Here is a 26025-nt window from a genome sequence, read left to right on the forward strand (position 1 = left end):
CTTAAAATATTATCTGGAATACTAGACATAAAATCAGTAGATAAAATCTAAATATTATACTCTGAATGGTATTTACCGTGTCATCCTTTCTTATGGAAGTCCATAAATGTTCAATATAATGTGGATATATTTTGAGATTTGCTCTCCTAGCCACTATCTAGAAGTGTTAGTGTGCACAAAGTTGTGATTCTAAATGTGTAGCAAAATATATAACTAAATATTTTTTATCCTGTATGTGTTTTAGTGCAGATGAAAGATTTGATGCAACATTTCACACTAATGTCTTGGTGAATTCCTCAGGAGCTTGTCAATATATACCTCCAGGTAAGAGCCAATGTGTGTTATTTCTATTAAGTTTAACACAACTATTCATACTATCCATAACTATGCAGAAATCTATCCAAACAGGTTCAGCCTAGGACATAGGATAGGTTATCAATATAAAGGTAGTGAACAACTCCTATCTATAATTCATCAATATAAGAACGGTGAGTGTCAGAGACTACTAAGAAGTGTACAAAGCTGTGTGTTCGGCTCTATACGTCCAGCAGCCACGGGAAGTGACAACAACTGATCAGTGGGGCTGCCAGTTATCAGACCCCCACTGATCTTAAATTGATCACTTAACCCAGGAAGAGGTAATCACTACAAAAGTAATGAACAGTTCCTGTAAAGGGGTTGTCCAGTCAAAAACTACTACTCTATGTGACTGCAGAGTTGTGAATATTCACATCCTATGCACTGTGCGCTGTGAGGATTCACTGGCACTGGAGGCAGCGGCCATGTGGTTGCAAGTATGCAATATGCAATCCTGGCCACATTACGACTAGATGGGGCAAGTGTGTTGAGCAAGGCTGGAAACAGTCTAGTCAGAAGGTGGTCAGGACTATGCATATCACATAAATGCCACTCCAAGCACTGGCACCGAAGAGTCCTAACAGCATACAGCGCGTGTGACGTGAGGATTCACAATGTGACTGCAGATGTGACTATAGACCTGTAGTTTTAGACCGAAAAGTAAAAATGTAGTGCCTGCATTAATTTATTTACTTATCTGGTCTGCTTTGTATTTACTCTTATTATATTCTCTAATAAGATAATTTATGCACAGGGCTATCATAATGAAACCTGCCACCTATCGCTTAAAGATTTGTTTTCCACAGGTCAAAAGTAGACAGTTTTGGCTCTAATTTTATTTATACTGCTCTGAGTTGAATTTTATTAAAGGGAATCTGTCACCCCAAAAATCATATATGAGATAAGGCCACCGGCGTCAGGGGCTTATCTACAGCATTCTGTAAAGATGTAGATAAGCCCCCGATGTAACCTGAAAGGTAGGAAAAACAGGTTATATTATACTCACCCAGGGAAGGTCCCGTCGCGGTCCGGGGCCTTCTATCTTCATATGATGACATACTCTTCTTGTCTTCCTGCAGCGGCTCCAGCGCAGGTGTACTTTATCTGCCCTGTTGAGGGCAGAGCAAAGTACTGCAGTGCGCAGGCGCCGGGCCTCTCTTACCTTCCCCGGCACCTGCGCACTTCAATACTTTGCTCTGCCCTCAACAGGGCAGATAAAGTATGCCGGAGCCGGAGCCGCTGCAGGAAGACAAGAAGAGGACGTCATCCTATGAAGATAGGAGGCGCCGGACCCGGACCGCGACACCCAACCGACCAGACCGCAGCGGGACCGCCCCTGGGTGAGTATAATATAACCTGTTTTTCTTACCTTTCAGATTACATTGGGGGCTTATCTACAGCATTACATTATGCTGTAGATAAGCCCCTTGATGCCGATGGCTTTAGCTCATATACGATTTTTGGTGTGACAGATTCCCTTTAAATGTTTTTTTTTCTCTAATCTTCTATATGGTTGCAGACATATAGGCTTTTTTATTTTATGCTAATTTTTATGGTCTTCTCAAGGGGGTGTGGTTCACAGAATTATCTTGGAATATGTAATTAGGCTGCTGTGCATAATTACCCTGTGAGCCATATCACTTTCAGAAAGACCATAAAAATGAGCATATTGGTTGTAGTAAGTGTAAAGGCCGATATCTCTGGACCTGTATGGCAAATTCAGAATACCCGGTAGAGACCAGTGATGTCTCTTGCTGGGGCATCGCTGGTCTCCTGCACCGCCGGGTATAATGACACCACCCTGTTCCTGGTTTATTAATATTCGTCTAAACAAACAGAGCGCACACAGGGGAGACTGCGCACTGTCCACATTGCACAGGGAGGAATGCATGGACAGCACCACCCCTGAAATGAGTGTCCATAATGTCGTTTTGTGTCAAAGAGGGGGCAGGGACTGTGACAATGACTGCAGCCTCTGTCCTCTGCTCTGATGATGCTTTGTTTGAGTATCTGGGATACTCAAATGAATCAAGATCACACAAGAAATAGAGAAAAAACATACAATAACTGTTAGACAGTGTAGTTAGCGAATGGTAGAGATCTTTTAAAGCAAGTATAAAAGAAAATAGATTAGATAATAGCATCAAATAGTCAGTGAGTTAAGAGAAAAATTGACTTTGCTTTCAGACCACCCCTTTAAGTAAACTACATATTGAATAATTAAGAAATAAGGCTACTTTCACACTTGCGTCGGCCCGACGTACCGACGGACAGTGTGTTAAATTTAGCACAACGTGGGCAGCGGATGCAGTTTTACAACGCATCCGCTGTCCATTGCGATGAGCGGGGAGGAGGGGGCAGAGTTTCGGCCGCGCATGCGTGGTCGAAAATGGAGGACACAATGCACAAAAAAAGGTTACATTGAACTTTTTTTGTGTGTCGCGTCCACCAAATACATGATGCATCTGTTGCAGGACGGATGCGACGTGTGGCCATACGTCACAATGCGTCAGTAATACAAGTCCCAAAACGACGCATTGCGACGTACAGCAAACAACGCAAGTGTGAAAGTAGCCTAACAGTGATGCAATTACTATAAATTAATTAAGTGAGCTCTTTGCCCACCTAAGAATACCGTATATAATCGAGTATAAGCCGACCCGAGTATAAGCCGACCCCCCTAATTTTGCCACAAAAAACTGGGAAAACTTATTGACTCGAGTATAAGCCTAGGGTAGAAAATGCAGCAGCTACCGGTGAATTTCAAAAATAAAAATAGATGCTCCATACCGTTCATTATTGCCCCATAGATGCTCCATATACAACTGTGCTATATAGAATGCTCTGCACCGTTGATTATGGCCCCATAAATGCTCCTTATAATGTTGTGCCATATATGCTCTGCACCTTTGATTATGGCCCCATAGATGCTCCTTATAATGTTGTGCCATATATGCTCTGCACCTTTATGGCCCCATAAATGCTCCTTAGAATGCTGTGCCCCATATATGCTCTGCACCTTTGATTATGGCCCCATAAATGCTCCTTATAATGCTGTGCCATATATGCTCTGCACCTTTGATTATGGCCCCATAAATGCTCCTTAGAATGCTGTGCCCCATATATGCTCTGCACCTTTATGGCTCCATAGATGCTCCTTATAATGCTGTGCCCCATATATGCTCTGCACCTTTATGGCTCCATAGATGCTCCTTATAATGCTGTGCCCCATATATGCTCTGCACCTTTATGGCCCCATAGGTGCTCCTTATAATGCTGTGCCCCATATATGCTCTGCACCTTTATGGCCCCATAGATGCTCCTTATAATGCTGTGCCCCATATATGCTCTGCACCTTTATGGCCCCATAGGTGCTCCTTATAATGCTGTGCCCCATATATGCTCTGCACCTTTATGGCCCCATAGGTGCTCCTTATAATGCTGTGCCCCATATATGCTCTGCACCTTTATGGCCCCATAGGTGCTCCTTATAATGCTGTGCCCCATATATGCTCTGCACCTTTATGGCCCCATAGGTGCTCCTTATAATGCTGTGCCCCTTATATGCTCTGCACCTTTATGGCCCCATAGGTGCTCCTTAGAATGCTGCTGGTGCTGCCATAAAAAAAAAAAAATCACATACTCACCTCTCTTCTCAGGACGCCGGCGCTTTCAATAATTACCTGCTCCTCGTGTGGCTCCGTCTCCAGCACTGACGCTCAGCAGAGGGCGCGCACTGACTACGTCACAGCGCCCTCTAACCTGAGCGTCACTGCTAGAGGACGCTGCAGACGGAGCCGGAGCGAGGAGCAGGTAATTATAGCGCTGCGCTCCCCTTACCTGCTGCGGCGCGGTCCCTGCAGTCCCTGGCTTCTCCAGCGCTGCAGATTCTTCCTGTAATTGAGCGGTCACATGGCACCGATCATTACAGAAATGAATATGCGGCTCCTCCCCTATGGGGGTGGAGCTGCCTATTCATTTCTGTAATGAGCGGTGCCATGTGACCGCTCAGTGCAGGAAGAATCTGCAGCGCCGGAGAAGCCAGGGACTGCAGGGACCGCGCTGGGAGCAGGTAAGAATGACTACACAGCCCCCGCTCCCCCTCACCTGCCGACACCCGGGTATATGACTCGAGTATAAGCCGAGAGGGGGACTTTCAGCCCAAAAAAATGGGCTGAAAATCTCGGCTTATACTCGAGTATATACGGTAAATGATTGGCAATGTCTAGTTCTTAAGGACATAATTACATTGCCTATATCAGTTATATGAAGTACAACCATTGGTAATACTGTGCGAGAACTGTAAAAAAATGGAAAAAAGAAAATAATATCAAACCCTTAAAAAGAGTATATGTAATAAAAAATAAATACTTTTCTGGGAAATAGAAGTAAATACTTGCTTTATACCAGACGAAATACAAACCATTTTAATCCTTTCACCCCAAAGCCTGTTTTCACCTTCCTGACAAGGCCATTTTTTTTAGTTCTGACCACTGTCACTTTATGAGTTAATAACTCTGCAACACTTCAACGGATCCAACTGATTCTGAAGCTGTTTTCTTATGACATACTGTCTTTCATGATACTGGTAAAATTTGTTTGATATGACTTACGTTTATTTGTGTAAAAAATCATAAGTTTGGCAAAAATTTAGCAATTTTCTACATTTTAATTTTTATGCACTTAAATCAGAGCGCCATATCACACAAAATAGTTAATAAATAACATTTCCCACATGTCTACTTTACATCAGCACAATTTTTTAAGCATAATTTTTTTTGTTAAGAAGTTATAAGGATTCAAATTTGTCCAGTGAATTCTCATTTTTACAACAAAATTTACAAAACCATTTATTTTAGGGACCACCTTACATTTGAAGTGAGTTTGGGGGGGGTCAATATAACAGAAAATACCCAAAAGTTTCACCATTCTAAAAACTGCCCCCCTCAAGGTGCCCAAAACCACATTCAAGAAGTATATTAACCCTTTAGGTGCTTCATGAGAACTAAACCAATGAGGAAGGAAAAAATGAACATTTTACTTTTTTCACAAAAAATTTACTTGAGACCCAAACTTTTTTATTTTCGCAAGGGTATCAGGACAAAATGCACCACAAAATTTGATATGATAGAAATACCCAAAAGTGAAACCATTCTAAAAACTGCACTCCTCAAGACGCTGAAACCCACATTAAAGAAGTTTATTAACCCTTCATGTGCTTCACAAGAATTAATGGAATTTGGAAGGAAAATAAACATTTAATCTTTCTTCAAAGATTTTTCCTTTAGACCCAATTTTTTTTACTTTCACATATATAACAGGAGAAAATGGGCCCCAAAATTTGTTGTGTAATTTCCCATATGTGGGGGAAAACGACTGTTTGGGCTCATGACAGGGCTCAGAAGGGAATCAGTGCCATTTGACTTTTTGAATTCCGTTTTTTGGGAGGCAGAATGAACAAAAACCAGCATTTCAGGAATTTTTTTTATGCCACTCAGCATGTGGTAAAATTTGTGCAGCAGTTTTATTCTTTTGGTCAGCACGATTACAGCGATACCCCATTTGTGTAATTTTTTTTGTTTTGGCGTTTTTACACAATAAAAACTTTTCTAGAAAAAAAAAATCATTTTTGCATTACTTTGCTCTGATAGCCATATTTTTTTAAATATTTCTGCTGACAGCTGTATGGTGGCTTTCTCTTTTGCGGGACAAGATGATGTTTTCAGCAGTTCCAGTTTTATTAAAATTTGTCTTTTTGATCGTGTTTTATTGCACTTTATATTCGGTGGTATGATGAAAAAGCAATTTTTTGCCCCATTTTTTTGGAAAGGTTTAACTAGTGGTATAGTTTTATAGGTCAGGTCGTTTCAGACTCTGTGATACGAAATATGTGTACTTTAAAGAAAAAAATTGCATAAATAAATGTATTTATTGGAGTATTTTTTCATTTTTGCTTCTTTTTTTTTAATATTTTTACAATTTTCAATAACTTTTTAAAACTTTTTTACATTGCCCCAATATGGGACATCATCTTTACACTGATCTGATACTCTGCATTGCTTCCTTGCCTCACTGCAGGGCTTCCAGTGTCTGACAGGCAGGAAGGAGGCATGTCAGCGACTGCTCTGATCATGCGCTCACAGGCCACCTTCCCTGAAGGACCACGTGGCCATCCTGACAGGGAGCTCAATCCCTCTGCAAGGATTCTCGATGTCGCTGTCACTATTGACAGCAGCATCAGATGGGTTAAATGCTAGCAATGATTGTGGGCATTGCTGCAGAGTGTCAGCTCCCATATAGCATGAGCCTGTGTGATCAAGAAGTGTACATACGGCGGTTTGCGAGAACGCAGGTCCAGCAGCGCTGTACATATGCGGCACATGTCGGAAGAAATATTAAGAACTCAATTATAAAATTATCTCCAGATGGTAGAAAAAACTCAGATATCTTACACATAATTAACAATTATTACTAATCCTGCTTAAACTAGATACACAACATCAATCTAATATATAAAGCTGAATGTGTGTATGTGTGTGTGTATGTCCGGGATTGGCATCTGCACCGTCGCAGCTACAGCCACAAAATTTTGCACAGTCACACGTCTGGACCCCGAGAGCGTCATAGGCTATGTTGTGAGGTGAAATTTTAACCCCGCGCTTTCCAATTCACCAAACAATTTTGCCCCTATCTACATAATGGGGAAAAAGTGAAAGGAAAAGTGTTGGAGGCAAATTGACAGCTGCCAGATGTGAACAACGGGGACTTAAAGAATGAGAGCGATGGCGCCAAAGAGTATATACCGTACAGTTGCTAAGGTGGGGCCCCGACATGGGATAATCACCACACACTGGGATATGAACACACACACAAAATGCGCCACACACTACCACGTGCTTGAACACATATCACCCTCAGCACACATTTCACCACACATACACCAACCTCGCCACATAAAAGTCGAAACACAAAAGTCGCCGCTCAAAACTCGTCACGCGCAAAACTCGCCACATGCAAAACTAGGCTCACGCAAAACTCGCCACACGTGCAAAACTCACCTCATGGGAACACTCGCCACACGCAAAACTTGCACCCGCGGAAAAATTGCCACATGCACAAAAGTTGCAACACATGCAAAAGTTGCCTCACACAAAACTTGCACATACTCAAAAGGCACCACACATAAAACTCGCCACGCGCAAAACTCGCCATGCGCAAAACTTGCTGCACACAACTTGCTACACTAACCTGTCACATGCAACTCGACACACAAAAATATGCTACACACATGTCGCCACACAAAACTCATCTCACAAAAGTCACTACATGCATGTCGCCACACGCAACTCAACACACACAACAGACACACGAAACTCGCCCTAAAACACACACAAGTCTGGTATTATCCTTCAAAAATAAAAATCTGATTAATAAGCAGACAAACTACAAGAGCAACAAATGTACCATGTAGGAAATCTGGCATAATCCATCTATTATGTGTATGTGTGAGCTAATATATACTGCCAGGGGGGAGGGCTTGCTGTTGGCTGGGGATTTATCAGGCTGCCAATTTAGCTTACAAATACTGAGGTAAAAATACTGACCAAATAACGTGTGAACGAGGTCTAATACAGGAGGAAATGACATACAGATATATACTATGTACAGGGGAGATAACACACAGGTATATACTATATACAGGAGAGATGACACACAGGTATATACAATATACGGGAGGAGATGACATACAGGTATATACTATATACAGGAGCAGATGACCTACAGGTATATACAATATACAGAAGGAGATGACATACAGGTATATGCTATATATAGGAGGAGATGACATACAGGTATATGCTATATATAGGAGGAGATGACATACAGGTATATACTATATACAGGAGAAGATGACACACAGATATATACTATATACAGGGGAGATGACACACAGGTATATACTATAAACAGGACAGGAGGAGATGACATACAGGTATATACTATATATAGGAGGAGATGACATATAGGTATATACTATATACAGGGGAGATGACACACAGCAGGTATATACTATATCAGGGGAGATGACACACAGGTATATACTATATACAGGAGATGACATACAGGTGTATACTATATATAAGGGAGATGACAAACATGTATATACTGAGGTGAAAACGAGAGGTGTGAGGTGAAAATGAAAAGGTGTGAGTGCAAAATGAGAGGAGTGAGGGAAAATAGTGGAGTGATCGGAAAATGACAGATGTGAGGTTGAAATGACAAGTGTTAGGGGGGAATGAGAGGAGTGAGGGGGAAAATAAGAGGTGTGAGGGAGAAAATGAGAGCTGTGAGAGGGAAATGAAAGATGTGTTGGGGAAAATGAGAGGCGTGATGGGAAAATAAGAGAAGTGAAGTGCTATAACTAACCACAGATATTTACTATGCCCAGGCAACGCCGGGCTCTTCAGCTAGTTATTAAATAAAAGCTTAAAAATCTTACATTTTCTACACACAGGAGTTCTAAGCTTACCTTTCTACAACCTTCATACTCTCCCTAAAACCACACACCTTTACCCCCTGTTAAACCCTTCCATGATTATTGTGTTTTCAGAATTATTGATATAATTGCTATTACGGTATCTAACGTGTTTTGTAATTTAATGTTAACATATTTTTCCTTATCCATATATAAAGAATACATTTTTTAAAATTAAAAAAGATGAGAAGTTAGCTACTTTTGATCTGATGTTCATTATATCTGTTTGTTTTTTTACTTTATTTTCTGTGACATTTCATTTGAGACTCCTCACAAGCAAGAGATTACAGGACGAAGATTCTGCAGTCATTTCTCTGCAGCTTCTATCCCCACTACCCCAAACAAGACATCATCAGAGGAGAACGCTATGATCACTTACCATAGTAGTTTTGTCACTGCCATTCTCTGATGATGTTCTGTTTCAGGTGAGGGTGATGTAAAAGTGACTGCAGCTTCAGTGACCACCTTCACAGTCCATGCTTCTATCAGCATTGTCTCTTTCCTGAAATGAGACATCATTGGGGGGCGGTGATAGAAGCAGGGTGAGTGACAGCAGAGCTGCCCTACAGCTTTTATCAACGCCCTTAAATTAATAGTCATCAGGGGCGATGCTGGTGTAACTCCCCTTGCTTCTATCACCACCCCTGATGATTATTTGTTTAAAGACTGTGACAGAACTATCATTTTGCTTTTTCATAGATAGTTGTTTTTGCTCATCTAGTAATAGACTGGTTTGTCCAAACATGAGTGAGAAAGAACAGCCAAAAAACTCCAGTCTGTTGAACTAAATGTGTCAAAAATCTACCCAATAAATTTTTCACTAAACTACATTCTCCTTGTATGAACAGATGAAATGTATTTGCATTTTTCAGGTATTTTGAAGAGTACATGTCACATTGATGTACGATGGTTTCCTTTTGATGTCCAAAAGTGCAAACTAAAATTTGGTTCTTGGACTCATAATGGCTGGCTACTTGATCTACAAATGCTAGATGCCGATATTTCAAGTTATATTTCTAATGGAGAATGGGATTTAGTAGGTAAGACTTTCAGAATAATCTGAAGCAAATATTTTATGGAATCTAATGTCTTTATTGTATTGCATAATAAACAAATAGATCCTATACTATACAGTATGTTAGTAAGGAGTGCACTGCTACACTGGCCAAATAAGCTCAGCCACTTCCAATTATGTAAGAAACTGTGATCATTTGTTTCTCACATTATATATTGTCTTAGTCAAAAGGAGCCGAGAATTTCGTATGGTAATTGCTGTATGTTGAGCCATAGGAGGTTGTGTTAGTTTCTTTATTTTTTTAAAATCTAGTCTCCACGTTTTTCTCCACCACCATTAAAAATGACGGATAACTAAAAGCTTTTTGGACATTCACTCTGAGTGGAAGTTTGACATTACTGTAATATAGAGTAGCTTCCTAGGCCAGGACGGGTTTCACTCTTCATACTTTACATTGGTGTGATGGGCATTTAGTCTAGACAGCTGAAGCCATGGCTTGTGTAGGGAGCTGTAAGTAGAGTTTAAAAAGGTCCTGTAAACATACAGGTTTGATTCCTAAAAAACTGTTAAAGTTGATCAAAGTGACCAAAGCTGCAAGCATATGCGAGGGCTGGAATAACAGCTAAAGCCTTTAATATGGTACGTGAATGATCATATGCTCATTTTCTAGCAAAATTCATTCTAACAACCCTCAGCAAAGGAAGGAGCCTTTACTCACTTGTTTTTTATTTCAGGGAAGTTCTATCAACGACAAACAATTGCTTGTTGCTTCTAGCTGAAACTATATGGGGGGGAAACAATTACAGAATAATTGCAGAAAAATATGTATGTGCGAAAACAAATACAATTACTACATCATATAGATGGAAGTAAGCCAGTTCCAATCAACTTATTATGTAATTGGTTTATCTATTTTTATTTATTTATTTGACTCACTTACATAGCACCATTAATTCCACAGTGCTTTACAGACATTTTCAGCACTGTCCCTATTGTCTTTGAAGTGTGGGAGGAAACCGGAGTACCCACGCAAACACGGGAGAACATAAAAACGCCTTGCAGATGTTGCCCTTGGTTGGATTTGAAACCACGTTTTTGACTTTAACCTCTTCACGACCTTGGGATTTTCCATTTTTTATGTCATCATTTTTCTCTCACCGTCTTACCAGAGCCATAACTTTTTTATTTTTCTGTCAATATGGCAGTGCGAGGGCTTGTTTTTTGTGGAACGACTTGTACTTTTGTACTTTTGAACGACACCATTGATTTTACCATATTGTGTACTGGAAAACAGCAAAAAAATTCAAAGTGCGGAGAAATTGCAAAAAAAGTGCAATTCCACAATTTTTTTTTTCTACCATGCTACAACTGACCTGTCCTTATGATTTTCCAGGTCTTTATGAGTTTGCAGATGCCAAACATGTCTAGTTTCTTTTTTACTTGAAAAAAAATTTCAGAGATCTATATCGACTCAATTTTTCAGTATTTTGGCCTGGGTGAGGGCTTATTTTTTCTGCGACGTGCTGATGTTTTTATTGATACCATTTTGCTTAGATATGATCTTTTCATCACTTATTATTGCATTTTATTGCAATATTACAGAGACCAAAAAAATATAATTCTGGGGTTTTGATTTTTTTTCTCGTTACACCGTTTACTGATCGGATTATTTCTTTTTATATTTTGAAAGATCGGGCGTTTCTGAATGCAGCGATACCAAATATGTGTATTTTAAAAAATGTTGTTGTTTTATTTTGAGTGGGGCAAAAGGAGGGTAATTTAAACTTTTCTATTTTTTATTATTTTTAAAAACTTTTTTTTTACTTGCTTCAATAGTCTCATTAGGAGACTTGAAGCTGTGATACTCTGACCTGTGCTACACACAGCAGGCCTTCAGTCCTGCTATGTGTAGCAGAATTCATAATCTGCTATGAAAACTGGCCACTGGGCTGCACTTATAGCAGGGTGACAATGACAACCACAAGGGTCTCATGAAGACCCCAAGTTGTCTTGCCAACCAATCGGCGCACCATGATCATATGACAAGGCGTGATTATTGACGCGCTCACGGCACGGCCTTGTTAAATGCTGTTGTCGGAGATTGGATAGTGATTCCACCCACAGCTGTTAGGGGCACATGTCAGCTAATGAAATCAGTTGACATAGAATCAGATACAAAAACCGTGTGCACTACTGGAGAAGAATGGTGCTAGGTTAGGTTCCCACACCTTCATAGACTATAAAGAAAAAGAACCCAGCACTCAACTGATGCTTTAGTGCAATTTTAATCGTAGTAGTACCCAATAAACGTTTCGGTCCTTGAATGGACCTTCGTCAGTAACGTACTGTAGAATAATAGAATAGACTGTATGGTCATAGGGTACAAAAAAGCAGCGTCTTATGTGTGAGTCAGATAGGAGCGGTACTGAGGAGACCGAGCTGGATGGTGGTGCTGTCAGACGCGGTGTCCACCGCTAGTCCCTAGCGGTGGACACCGCGTCTGACAGCACCACCATCCAGCTCGGTCTCCTCAGTACCGCTCCTATCTGACTCACACATAAGACGCTGCTTTTTTGTACCCTATGACCATACGGTCTATTCTATTATTCTACAGTACGTTACTGACGAAGGTCCATTCAAGGACCGAAACGTTTATTGGGTACTACTACGATTAAAATTGCACTAAAGCATCAGTTGAGTGCTGGGTTCTTTTTCTTTATAGACATAGAATCAGAATCATGGAATGTTAGAGTTGGAAGGAACCTCAAGATTCATCGTGTCCAACCTTGGCTTAATGCAGCGCAGGATTCACTAAACCATCTCAGAGAAATGTCTGTCCAGCTTCTATCTGAAGAATTCCATTGAAGGACAACTCATCACCTCTCGTGGCAGCCTGTTCCACTCATGGATTACCCTCGCTGTCAAAAAGTTTTTTCTAATATTTAATCTGTATATTTTTATCTTTCAGTTTCATTCCATTGTGTCTCGTGATTCCATGTGCAAATGACAATAAGAATAATCTCTCTGCACTCTGACATCCCTTCAGATATGTGTAGACAGCTATTAAGTTTCCACGTAACTTTCTTTTTTGCAAGCTACTGTAAACATTCCCAGATCCTTTAACCATTCCTCGTTGGACATACTTTGCAGCTTGCTCACCATGCTGGTTGCTCTTCTCTGAACTTGCTTCAGCTTTTTAATGTCTTTTTTAAAATGTGGTGCCCAGAACTGGGCAGAGTAGACAAGGAGGAGTGGAGTGGGATAATTACTTTACTGATCTAGAATCTATGCTTCTCTTAATACATCCTAGAATTGTGTTTTCATTTTTTGCTGCCGCATCACAATGTTGACTCGTGTGCAGTCTGAACTATTAGTATACCCAAGACTTTTTCACAAGTGCTGTTGCTTAGATTTCTTCCTCACATTCTAACATAGTAACATAGTTTTTAAGGTTGAACGAAGACTTTATGTCCATCTAGTTCAACCCATAGCCTAACCTAACATTCCCTAACATGTTGATCCATGTGGCAAACAGTAAGCTCCACATTGGGGAAAAAAATTCCTTCCCGACTCCACATACGGCAATCAGACTAGTTCCCTGGATCAATGCCCTATCAAGGAATCTAGTATATATAACCTGTAATATTCTACTTTTCAAGAAAGCATACATTTTTGTAATGAATCACTCATTACAAGATTATACGGCAGAGAGTTCTATAGTCTCGCTGCTCTTACAGTATCCTCAGAATCCACGTCTGTGATTATGCTTTAACCTTCTTTCCTCCAGACGTAGAGGATGCCCCCTTGTCCCTGTCTCAGGTCTATGAGTAAAAAGATCATTAGAAAAATCTTTGTACTGTCCCCTCATATATTTATACATTAAAATAAGATCACCCCTTAGCCTTTGTTTTTCCAAACTAAATAACCCCAAGTGTTATAACCTCTCTTGGTATTGCAGACCTCCCAGTCCTCTAATAACCTTGGTCGCTCTTCTCTGCACCTGCTCTAGTTCAGCTATGTCTTTCTTATACACCAGAGACCAGAACTGCACACAGTATTCTAAGTGTTGTCGAACTAGTGAATTGTATAGAGGTAAAATTATGTTCTCCTCATGTGCATCTATGCCTCTTTTAATGCATCCCATTATTTTATTTGCCTTTGTAGCAGCTGCCTGACCCTGGCCACTAAATGTGAGTTTGTCATCCACACATACACCCAGGTCTATTTCATTGACGGTTTTGCCCAGTGTTTTACAATTAAGCACATAGTTATACATCTTATTTCTTTTGCCCAAGTGCATAACCTTACATTTATCCCCATTAAAGCTCATTTGCCATTTATCAGCCCAAGCTTCTAGTTTACATAAATCATCCTGTAATATAAAATTGTCCTCCTCTGTGTTGATTACCCTGCAGAGTTTAGTGTCATCTGCAAATATTGAAATTCTACTCTGTATGACCCCCTGTCTTTTTAAGGACATTAATAAATATGTTAAAAAGAAGTTGGTCCAATACTGACCGAGTACGAGTGTGCTCCATTAATAACTACCCTTTTTGTTTCCTATCCTTGAGCCAGCTCTTAACCCAGTTACACATATTTTCCCCTATCCCCATTGTTCTCATTTTATGTATCAACCGTTTGTGTGGCACCGTATCAAAAGGTTTTGAAAAGTCAATATACACTACGTCCACTGTGTTCCCTTGGTCCAGTCCAGAACTTACCTCTTCATAGAAACTGATCAGATTAGTCTGACAGGACAGCATAGAATCTCTTAGAATACCCTCCAGGATTTTACCCACAGTAGAGGTTAAGCTTACTGGCCTATAATTTCCGAGTTCAGTTTTTGTACCCCTTTTGAATATTGGCACCACATTTGCTATACGACAGTCCTGTGGTACAGACCCTGTTATTATAGAATATTTAAAGATTAAAAATAATGGTCTATCAATGACTGCTCTTAATTACTGCAGTACTCGGGGGTGTATCCCATCCTGGCTTGGAGATTTGTAAACTTTAGTGATTTTTAGACGACGCCATACTTTCTGCTGGGTTAAGCAGGTGACATTTAATGGGGAATTTTTTTTAACACTGATCATATTATCTGACATGGGATTTTCTTGTGTAAATACTGTTGAAAAAAAGTCATTTAGCATATTGGCTTTTTCCTCATCGTCATCTACCATTTCACCCAGACCATTTTTAAGGGGACCAACACTATCATTTTTTAGTTCTTTACTATTTATGTAGTTAAAGAATATTTTGGGATTATTTTTACTCTCTCTGGCAATGAGTCTCTCTGTCCCAATCTTTGCTGTCTTTATTTGCTTTTTACAGAAATTTTCTGTATTTATTTAATGCCTCATCACTACCGACTTCCTTTAATTCTCTAAATGCTTTCTTTTTGCCACTTATTGCACCCCTTACAGCTCTATTTAGCCATATTGGTTTCCTCCTATTTCTAGTATGTTTATTTCCATACGGTATATACTGTGCACAGGTCCTATCCAGGATGCTAATAAATGTCTCCCATTTTCTTTGTGTATTTTTATGTCTCAGGATATCGTCCCAGTTAATTACACCAAGATCATCTCTCATCCGTTGGAAATTTGCCCTCATGAAGTTTAGTGTCCTTGTAACCCCTCTACTACACATCTTATTAAAGGATACATGAAAACTTATTATTTTGTGATCACTATTCCCCAAGTGACCCCCAACCCTTATATTTGATATGTGGTCTGGCCTATTAGGTCTAGCAGTGCCCCCTTCTTGTTGGGCCCTGAACCAGATGTGAAAGGTAATTGTCTCTCATAGTTGTCAAAAACCAATTACCTTTGTTGGAACTGCAGGTTTCTGTTCCCCAATCTATTTCAGGGAAGTTGAAGTCCCCAATAATAATAACTTCTCCTTGAGTCGCAGCTTCATCTATTTGCTTTATGAGGATATTCTCCGTTGCTTCCATTATTTTTGGAGACTTATAACAAACCCCTATAAGTAATTTATTATTTTTTCACCCTCCACTTATCTCCACCCACAGGGACTCTACATTTTCATTAGATTCACCTATATTATCACGCAGGATGGGTTTTAAGGATGATTTTACATATAAACACACACCTCCCCCTCTCTTATTTATACAGTCATTTCTGAACAGACTATAGTCCTGTAAGTTAACAGCCCAGCCATGTCTCAGATATCCCCACCATGTCATAAGTATGCTCAAACAAAATTAATTCTAATTCCTCCATTTTGTTGGCGAGGCTTCTGGCATTAGTATACATGCACTTTATGTATCTCTCTGTACCTCTATTCTTTTTTAAATTATGAACTGTTGTATCCCCACCCTCCATGCCATCCCCACCCCCAATTTCTTTATATGTGCCCAGGTCACTATCTGCACTATCTTCCCCTCCTATAAAATGAATACCCTCCCCCCAATCCCTAGTTTAAACACTCCTCCAAACTTCTAGCCATTTTCTCCCCCAGCACAGCTGCACCCTCTCCATTGAGGTGCAGCCCGTCCCTAGCGTAGAACTTGTAGCCAACTGAGTAGTCGGCCCAGTTCTCCAGAAACCCAAACCCCTCCTTCCTACATCAATTCTTGAGCCACTTATTAACCATCCTAATCTCCCATTGCCTCTCTGGCGTGGCACGTGGTACAAGCAGTGTTTCAGAAAATACCACCTTGGAGGTCCTTGCTTTAAGCTTGCAGCCTAATTCCCTGAAATCATTTTTAAGGACCTTCCATCTACCTCTAACTTTGTCATTTGTGCCAATGTGCACCTTGACCGCTGGGTCCTCACCAGCCCCTCCCAGTAATCTGTCAACCGATCAGCAATGTGTCGGTCTCGAGCACCAGGTAGGCAGCACACCGTTCGACGATCCCTGTCTTTGTGACAGATTGCCCTATCTCTTCCCCTAATAATTGAGTCCTCTACTACCAGCACCTGTCTGGCCTGCCCTGCTCTCCTATTTCCCTCCTTACTGGAGCTGACACTCCTCCGGCTTTCAGAGGACATGCCTTGCTGTAGTAGTTCTACCCCTGTACCGGCACCCCCCTCATCGGCCAACTTAGCAAACTTATTGGGGTGTGCCAGATCAGGACTAGCCTCCCTGGCATTCTGCAGATTTAATTTTAGTTTTTCTTGCCCTGATATAGAGTCTTGCATTTCTCCCTGTTAAATACCAATCTATTAGTGAATGCCCATTGTTAAAACTTATCTAGGTCCTTCTGAATCCTTTCTCTGTCTTCTCTAGTGTTAGCCATCTCTCCTAGCTTTGGATCGTATGCAAATTTGATCAGTTTACCAACAGTTCCCTTATCTAGATCTTTTTTTAAAATGTTGAACATCATTGGTGCCAGGTCAGAGTCTTGTGGTAGCCCACTTGAAACACTCTTCCAACTGGATGTGCAACTATTTATTACCACTCTTTGAGTCCGATCGCTGAGCCAGTTATGATTCCACCTAACCGTAGCCTTATCAATCCCATGCTTGGTCAATTTTTCAATAAGGATATTATGAGATACTTTATCAAATACTTTGCTGCAGTTGAAATATACTAAATCTACTGCATTTCCCTGATCCACCGAGTCAGTGATTCCATAACATCTGCCGGAAAGCATGTGGGCTCAGCGCATGGAATGCAGTGACATGACCTATGATACATATGTATGTCATAGGTCTTGAAGGAGTTATGAAAACCAAGATCAAGGTCTTTCATTCTAGTCACTGCAAGCATTTAAAGTCATGAACTACTACATATGACCATGTCATTGAAAGGGTTGATCCATAGAATATACTTCCAAACTGTACATGTCTAGAATCCTTTACATTTGGTGATTGTCTTTAAAAAATACCTTTAAATTGATCCTTAATACTCCTTAAATTTGAAACCAAATATAAAATTAATTCCCAAGATTATGTTAAAAGGAATTCTGCTTTATCTGTGCAGTGCAGAGATAACTACAGTAACATATCCTAACATTTCCTGCGGACAGCAAGCATACTGACAGCACAATAATCAATGTGACTGAAGAACCATGTTTTACATTAACTAGCAGCAATTTTAGACATACCTATTGTAATGACTGAGAGAGAAAAGCATACTCAAGAAGTAGAACAATCCTATATATCGGTTGTGTCACAGGTACGTACTTATCAAAATGCCCTACATCTTGTAATGTGAAAAGATGCGATGATTCATATGGAGTATTGCCAAATAAAACAACATCTTACATGAAGAGGAAGTTCACAACACCATGACTAAAACTTAACAGATCCTATTACAGTCAAAGCGACCTGGAGATGCCAGTGGTTTACATCATGTGACGTATTCATAGATGGCATCATAGAGCCAACATGTTGCAGCAATTGTGGCAGCAGCAAAGAGCCCTGACAACAATGTCATGTTGTATAGCCTGGGCCAACGCAGTATGTACGTTGCGCATATCATGTTTACAGAGTGGGCACAGATTAAAGAACCTCAGCACCCTTCTGCACAGTTTTGAAATGGCTACTAAGATGGTTAGAGCTGATGACGCCATCAACAGCATCACTATTCCGGTTATCTATATGCTGGAGCAGACTTTGAATAGCCTGCGGGAGGAAATGGTGAGCCCAGAGGAAGAGGATGAAACAGAGCTGGATGTGGAAGGGATATCATTGTCTCTAAGCTCATGACTGACGTAACAAAGGTGGGTGCCAAGGGAAGGTGGATTACTGTGATCAAGGGGGACAGGTGATAACAGACAAACTGTTAGGGTACCGTCACATTTAGCGACGCTGCAGCAATATAGACAATGATGCCGATCGCTGCAGCGTCGCTGTTTAGTCGTTGTGTGGTCGCTGGGGAGCTGTCACACAGACAGCTCTCCAGCGACCAACGATGCCGAAGTCCCCGGGTAATCAGGGTAAACATCGGGTTACTAAGTGCAGGGCCGCGCCTAGTAACCCGATGTTTACCCTGGTTACCATTGTAAATGTAAAAAAAAACACTACATACTTACATTCCGGTGTCTGTAGTGTCCCTCGCCGTCAGCTTCCCGCACTGACTGTGAGGGCCGGCCGTAAAGCAGAGCGGTGACGTCACCGCTGTACTCTGCTTTACGGCCGGCCGGCGCTCACACAGTGCAGGGAAGCTGAAGGCGGGGGACGCGACAGACACCGGAATGTAAGTATATAGTGTTTTTTTTTTAAACTTTTACAATGGTAACCAGGGTAAATATCGGGTTACTAAGCACGGCCCTGCGCTTAGTAACCCGATATTTACCCTGGTTACCAGTGAACACATCGCTGGATCGGGGTCACACACGCCGATTCAGCGATGACAGCCTGTGATCAGCGACCAAATAAAGGTCCTGATCATTCGCAGCGACCAACGATCAACCAGCAGGGGCCTGATCGTAGGTCGCTGTCACACATAAAGATTTCGTTAACGATATCGTTGCTACATCACAAAAAGCAACGATATCGTTAACGAAATCGTTATGTGTGAAGGTACCTTTAGTGAAGGTGCAAGAGCCAAAAACAAATGGAAGAGGAAGAGGTGATGGGCGAGCAACTGTCAGGAGATGAAGAAGATAATCATCCCCTCTCTGTTGTTCATGGTTGGCGGGAGGGGATGGATGAAACAAGCCTCATTGTTACCCAGCCACCAACACAGCATGGCCTCAGAGCTCATTGAAAAGCCCAACATTATCTGCAACATGATCCCTGTATAGTTATGATTCAAAATAGTGCAGACTATTGGGTTGCCACTCTGATCCATGCTATAAAACCAAATTTTGCCAGATGCTTCCCACCCTGGAAAGGGACCTGCGAATGCTGAAGTATCGAAACACGCTTATACACAACCATAAGAGAGCTTTTCCCCAAGACAGCATTGAAGCACACAGTGCGCATCGCAGCTTTAGACTCCCAACCTCTAGCATGTCAATTCGTCAATGCCAACACATTGGTTTCAGCAGCAGCTGCAGTAGTGTAAAGGTACCTTCACACATAACGATATTGTTAACGATATCGTTGCTTTTTGTGACGTAGCAACGATATCGTTAATGAAATCGTTCTGTGTGACAGCGACCAACGATCAAGCCCCTGCTGGGAGATCGTTGGTCGCTGAATAAAGTCCAGAACTTTATTTAGTCGCTGGACTCCTGCTGACATCGCTGGATCGGCGTGTGTGACACCGATCCAGCGATGTCTTCACTGGTAACCAGGGTAAACATCGGGTAACTAAGCGCAGGGCCGCGCTTAGTAACCCGATGTTTACCCTGGTTACATAGTTACATAGTTACATAGTTATTAAGGTTGAAGGAAGACTATATGTCCATCTAGTTCAACCCATAGCCTAACCTAACATGTTGATCCAGAGGAAGGCAAAAAAAACCCATGTGCAAAGAGTAAGCTCCACATTGGGGAAAAAAATTCCTTCCCGACTCCACATACGGCAATCAGACTAGTTCCCTGGATCAACGCCCTATCAAGGAATCTAGTGTATATACCCTGTAACATTATACACTCTGTACTCCTCCTGCACTGGCTGTGAGCGTCGGTCAGCCGGAAAGCAGAGCGGTGACGTCACCGCTCTGCTTTCCGGCCGCTGTGCTCACAGCCAGTACAGGAGGAGTGCAGAGCACAGCGCTGGAGGACAGACGGCTGTAGGTAAGTATGTAGTGTTTGTTTGTTTTTTACTTTTAGGATGGTAACCAGGGTAAACATCGGGTTACTAAGCTCGGCCCTGCGCTTAGTTACCCAATGTTTACCCTGGTTACCGGCATCGTTGGTCGCTGGAGAGCTGTCTGTGTGACAGCTCTCCAGCGACCAAACAGCGACGCTGCAGCGATCCGGATCGTTGTCGGTATCGCTGCAGCGTCGCTTAATGTGAAGGGGCCTTTAGTGAAAGAAGCGATTTCTGTGAGTCCCATAACACTTTTTTTTAGACCAGCTCATGCAAGAGCACAACAGAGTTCAAGTTTTACACGTGGTGAATGAATGGAGAGGATAGTACAGGAGTATCTGGAACTGAATATCAATACCATCAGGGAGGGCTTGGACCCTTTCACATTTTGGTCTTCCAAATGGATGAGTGGCCTGAGCTCGCTTCACGCCTTGGAGGGTTTATCATGCCCAGTAGCCAGCGTTCTCTCAGAACGTGTCTTAAGTGCTGCTGGTGATGTCCCGATGGATAAGCGCAGCTGGCTGTCCCCTGAAAGTGTAAGCCGACTAACTTTCACCAAGATAAACAAGTCATGGATCTCCAAAGGACTTTTGCACCCAAATCGCAGACTGTACAGACTAGGCGATGTTGCATTTTTTTTAGTGTGCTGCATTAATCCTGCGTAACTGCACTTTGTGATATCTTTAGTGTGGCTTCTGAAGATGTTAACAGAAATTTGTGGAAATGTGAACAGTCATGGTTCATCTACATCTGCTGGGTTGGTTGTAGTGGAAGACGTGTCAGTCCCTATAATACTATTTCTACTCTTGTGAAATTGATGCCACTTCAGTGGTGTCTGGCCAGGGCCGGACTGGCTATCAGGCAGTTCTGGTAATGCTAAAAGGGCCGGTGCAAGTAGTGGGCCACTGCGCGCCGACTCTCACCCAGCGCCGACACCCCCCCGCTACCGCATTCAACTATACCGGCGTCTATGACGCCGGTACAGTTGAATGCAATGATGGAGGAGAGAGCGTCTACTGACGCTCCCTCTCCTGTTATGATAAGGTGGCCTTGGAGCAGCATGAAAAGACCTTCGCTGGAGCAGTGGTAACTTTACTGACCGCAAACCCTGATCCTATCATCGCAACTAGAAGTAGCCGTGGGGTGTGCCTAACCAGACCTAGACACCTCGACACAGCCTAAGGACTAAATATCCCTAAAGATGGAAATAGGAAAACTCTCTTGCCTCAGAGTAGATCCCCAAAGGATAGGTAGCCCGCCACAAATAATGACTGTGAGTAGGAGAGTTAAAGACAGAAAACAGGGATAAGCAAAGGAGGCCACTTCTACCTAGATAGGAAAGGATAGTACAGGATATTATGCGGTCAGCATAAAACACTACAAAATATCCACAGCAGAAAAATACAAAAACTCCACCACCTAACTAAAGATGTGGAGAGTATATCTGCGACTCCATCGAGTCCAACTAGACTGAGAAAAACATCAGGCACAGTCTAGCAGGAACAAAATAGAAACAAGAAAGCACAGAAAATAAACACACAGCAGTGTGTCTAAAAAATGAAGAAAACACTTATCTTAGCTGAATTGGCAGCAAGCAGGAGAGGCGAGGCAGAGGACCAACACTTCCAAAGGAACATTGACTACTGGCAAGGACTAATGAGTCCTGCACAGCTAAATACCCCAGTCAGAATTGCAATTAGCAGAAACACCTGTCCAAGACTGCTGCTCAGGAATAACTGCATTACCATCAACAACCACCGGAGGGAGCCCAAGAGCAGAATTCACAACACTCTCCCATAATTCCCTGCTCTGCCTCTGACACTGCGGGTGCGCGCGCACTCACTGTGTCCCGGGCAGTGCAGCAGCAGCCGCCCAGACAGGAGCAGGGAGCAACGCGGGCACGAGGAGAGGTGAGGAGTGTGTTTTGTTTTTTTTTATACTGGACTGTGGGGCCATTCTCGGGGGGTGGAGAGATGCGGGCTGTGCTGTATACTACTATGTGGGCTGTGCTGTATACTACTGTGTGGGCTGTGCTGTATACTACTGTGTGGGGTGTGTTGTATACTACTGTGTGGGCAGTGCTGTATACTACTGTGTGGGCTGTGCTATATACTACTGTGTGGGCTGTGCTGTATACTACTACGTGGGCTGTGTTATCTACTATGTGGGTTGTGCTATATGCTGTGCGGGTTGTGCTATATACTATGCGGGTTGTGCTATATACTATGTGGGTTGTGCTATATACTATGCGGGCTTTGCTATATACTATGCGGGTTGTGCTATATACTATGCGGGCTTTGCTATATACTATGCGGGTTGTGCAAATACTATGGGGGGTATATTATATTCTATGGGGAGGCCGTGTTATATACTATGTGGCTGTGTTATATACTATTGTGGGTGTTGTGAATTCTGCTTTTGAGCTTCCTCTGGTGGTAGCAGATGGTAATGCAGTTGTTCATGGGCTGCAGTCTTGGACAGGTGTATCTGCTAATTGCAGTTCTGACTGGGGTATTTAGGCTTGCAGGACTCCTTAGTCCTTGCCAGTTGTCAATGTGTTTTGGGATATTATGGATCTCTCTCTGGCTTCTCCTGCTTGGTTGCCATTTCAGCAAAGATAAGTGTCTGTTCCTTTTCCTGTGGCACACTTCTGTGTGCTTGTTTTTTGATTGTATTCCTGCTCTGAATGTAGGATTCGCTGGAGGTGCAGATTTACTCTCCTATGTCTTTAGTTAGATGTAGGAAGTTTTTGTATATTCTGCTGTGGATATTTTTTGAAGGGTTTTAATACTGACCGCACAGAACTCTGTGCTATCCTGTCCTATTTTAGCTAGAGTGGCCTCCTGTGCTAAATCCTGTTTTTCTGCCTGTGTATGTTTTTCCTCTCCAACTCACCGCCAATATTTGTGGGGGGCTGTCTATCCTTTGGGGTTCTGCTCTGAGGCAAGATAGTATTCCTATTTCCATCTTTAGGGGTATTTAGTCCTCCGGCTGTGACGAGGTGTCTAGGATTGGTTAGGTACACTCCACGGCTACTTCTAGTTGCGGTGTTAAGATCAGGATTGCGGTCAGTATAGTGACCACCTACTCCAGCGAAAGTTTTCATGCTGCTCCTAGGTCACCGGATCATAACAGTACAACTGGCCAATAATGAGTTAAATGCATCTCAGAAGAAGGGAAGAAAGGTCTTGAGCCATTTTTTTTTCTTTAGTCTCCTTTGTCTTCTCCTCCCTCTTAATCTCTGGGTGTCTGAAGAGCCTTGTGCTAGCATGAATGTTCAGGGATTAGCTTCTCGTGTAGACCAGCTTGCTGCTAGGGTACAGGGTATTTCTGATTATATTGTTCAGACTCCTGTTTTAGAACTGAAGATTCCTACTCCTGATTTGTTTTTTGGCGACAGGTCCAAATTTTTGAGTTTTAAACACAACTGTAAACTGTTTTTTGCTTTGAGACCTCGATCCTCCGGTGATTCCACTCAGCAGGTTAAAATCGTCATATCCCTGCTGCGTGGCGACCCGCAGGATTGGGCATTTTCCCTGGAATCTGGGAATCCGGCTTTGCTTAATGTAGACTCCTTTTTTCAGGCTTTGGGATTATTATATGATGAACCTAATTCTGTGGATCAAGCTGAGAAGACCTTGTTGGCCCTGTCTCAGGGTCAAGAGGCGGCAGAATTGTATTGTCAGAAATTCAGAAAATGGTCTGTGTTGACTAAATGGAATAATAATGCTTTGGCGGCAATTTTCGAAAAGGGTCTTTCTGAATCCATTAAAGATGTTTTGGTGGGGTTTCCCACGCCTTCCGGTCTGAGTGATTCTATGTCTCTGGCCATTCAGATTGACCGGCGCTTGCGGGAGCGCAGAACTGTGCGCGCTGTGGCGTTATCCTCAGAGCTAATTCAGTGTGATAGAATTCTGTCTAGAACGGAACGACAAGGTTTCAGACGTCAGAATATGTTGTGTTATTATTGTGGCGACGCTTCTCATGTCATTTCTGTTTGCCCTAAGCGGACATAGAGGATCGCCAGTTCAATTACCATCAGTACTGTACAACCTAAATTTTTGTTATCTGTGTCCTTGATCTGCTCATTGTCATCATTTTCTGTCATGGCGTTTGTGGATTCAGGCGCCGCCTTGAACTTAATGGACTTTGAGATTGCCAAGCGTTGTGGTTTTCCCTTGCAGCCTTTGCAGAACCCTATTCCTTTCAGGGGCATTGATGCTACACCCTTGGCTAAAAATAAGCCCCAGTTTTGGACACAGGTGACCATGCGCATGGCGCCAGCCCATCAGGAAGATTGTCGATTTCTGGTGTTGCATAATTTGCATGATGCTATCGTGCTGGGTTTTCCGTGGTTGCAGGTACATAATCCTGTGTTGGATTGGAAGTCCATGTCTGTGACTAGTTGGGGTTGTCAGGGGGTTCATAATGATGTTCCTTTGATGTCAATCTCCTCTTCTTCCTCTTCTGAAATTCCAGAGTTTTTGTCTGATTTTCAGGATGTATTCGATGAGCCCAAGTCCAGTTTCCTTCCACCGCACAGGGACTGTGATTGTGCTATTGACTTGATTCCAGGCTATAAGTTTCCTAAGGGTCGACTTTTCAACCTGTCTGTGTCTGAACATACCGCCATGCGGAGCTATATTAAGGAGTCTTTGGAGAAAGGGCATATTCGACCATCTTCTTCACCGTTGGGAGCGGGGTTCTTTTTTGTTGCTAAAAAAGATGGTTCCTTGAGACACTGTATACATTATTGCCTCTTGAATAAAATTACGGTCAAGTTTCAATACCCTTTACCTTTGCTTTCCAATATGTTTGCTAGGATTAAGGGAGCTAGTTGATTTACGAAGATTGACCTTCAAGGGGCAGATAATCTTGTTCGTATTAAGCAGGGTGATGAATGGAAAACTGCGTTTAACACGCCCGAAGGCCATTTTGAATACCTTGTGATGCCATTCGGACTCTCTAATGCTCCATCTGTTTTTCAGTCCTTCATGCATGATATCTTCCGGACTTATCTTGATAAATTCTTGATTGTATATTTTGACGATATTTTGATTTTTTCCGATGATTGGGAGTCTCATGTGCAACAGGCCAGGATGGTATTTCAGATCCTTCGTGACAATTCTTTGTTTGTGAAAGGGTCTAAGTGTCTCTTTGGGGTCTAGAAGGTTTCTTTTTTGGGCTTTATTTTTTCTCCCTCGTCTATAGAGATGGATCCGGTTAAGGTTCAAGCCATTCATGATTGGATTCAGCCCACATCCATGAAGAGCCTTCAGAAATTTTTGGGTTTTGCAAATTTTTATCGCCGTTTCATTGCTAATTTTTCCAGCGTGGTTAAACCCTTGACCGATTTGACGAAGAAAGGCGCTGATGTGGCGAATTGGTCCTCTGTGGCTGTCTCTGCCTTTCAGGAGCTTAAACGTCGATTTACTTCTGCTCC

General features: G+C 42.1%; 1 protein-coding gene across 1 annotated transcript in view; it reads left to right on the top strand.

The window, feature by feature from the left end:
• The window catches only part of LOC138658195 (neuronal acetylcholine receptor subunit alpha-7-like), a 343558-nt gene that overhangs the window by 193395 nt on the left and 124138 nt on the right, over positions 1-26025 (top strand). The window contains exons 5-6 of the mRNA XM_069745709.1: positions 245-324; positions 9766-9933. Coding sequence (XP_069601810.1) covers positions 245-324; positions 9766-9933 — 248 coding nt within the window. The remainder of the gene's footprint in view (positions 1-244; positions 325-9765; positions 9934-26025) is intronic.

The sequence above is a fragment of the Ranitomeya imitator genome, chromosome 1 (assembly GCF_032444005.1).
Source record: "Ranitomeya imitator isolate aRanImi1 chromosome 1, aRanImi1.pri, whole genome shotgun sequence".
NCBI lineage: Eukaryota > Metazoa > Chordata > Amphibia > Anura > Dendrobatidae > Ranitomeya > Ranitomeya imitator.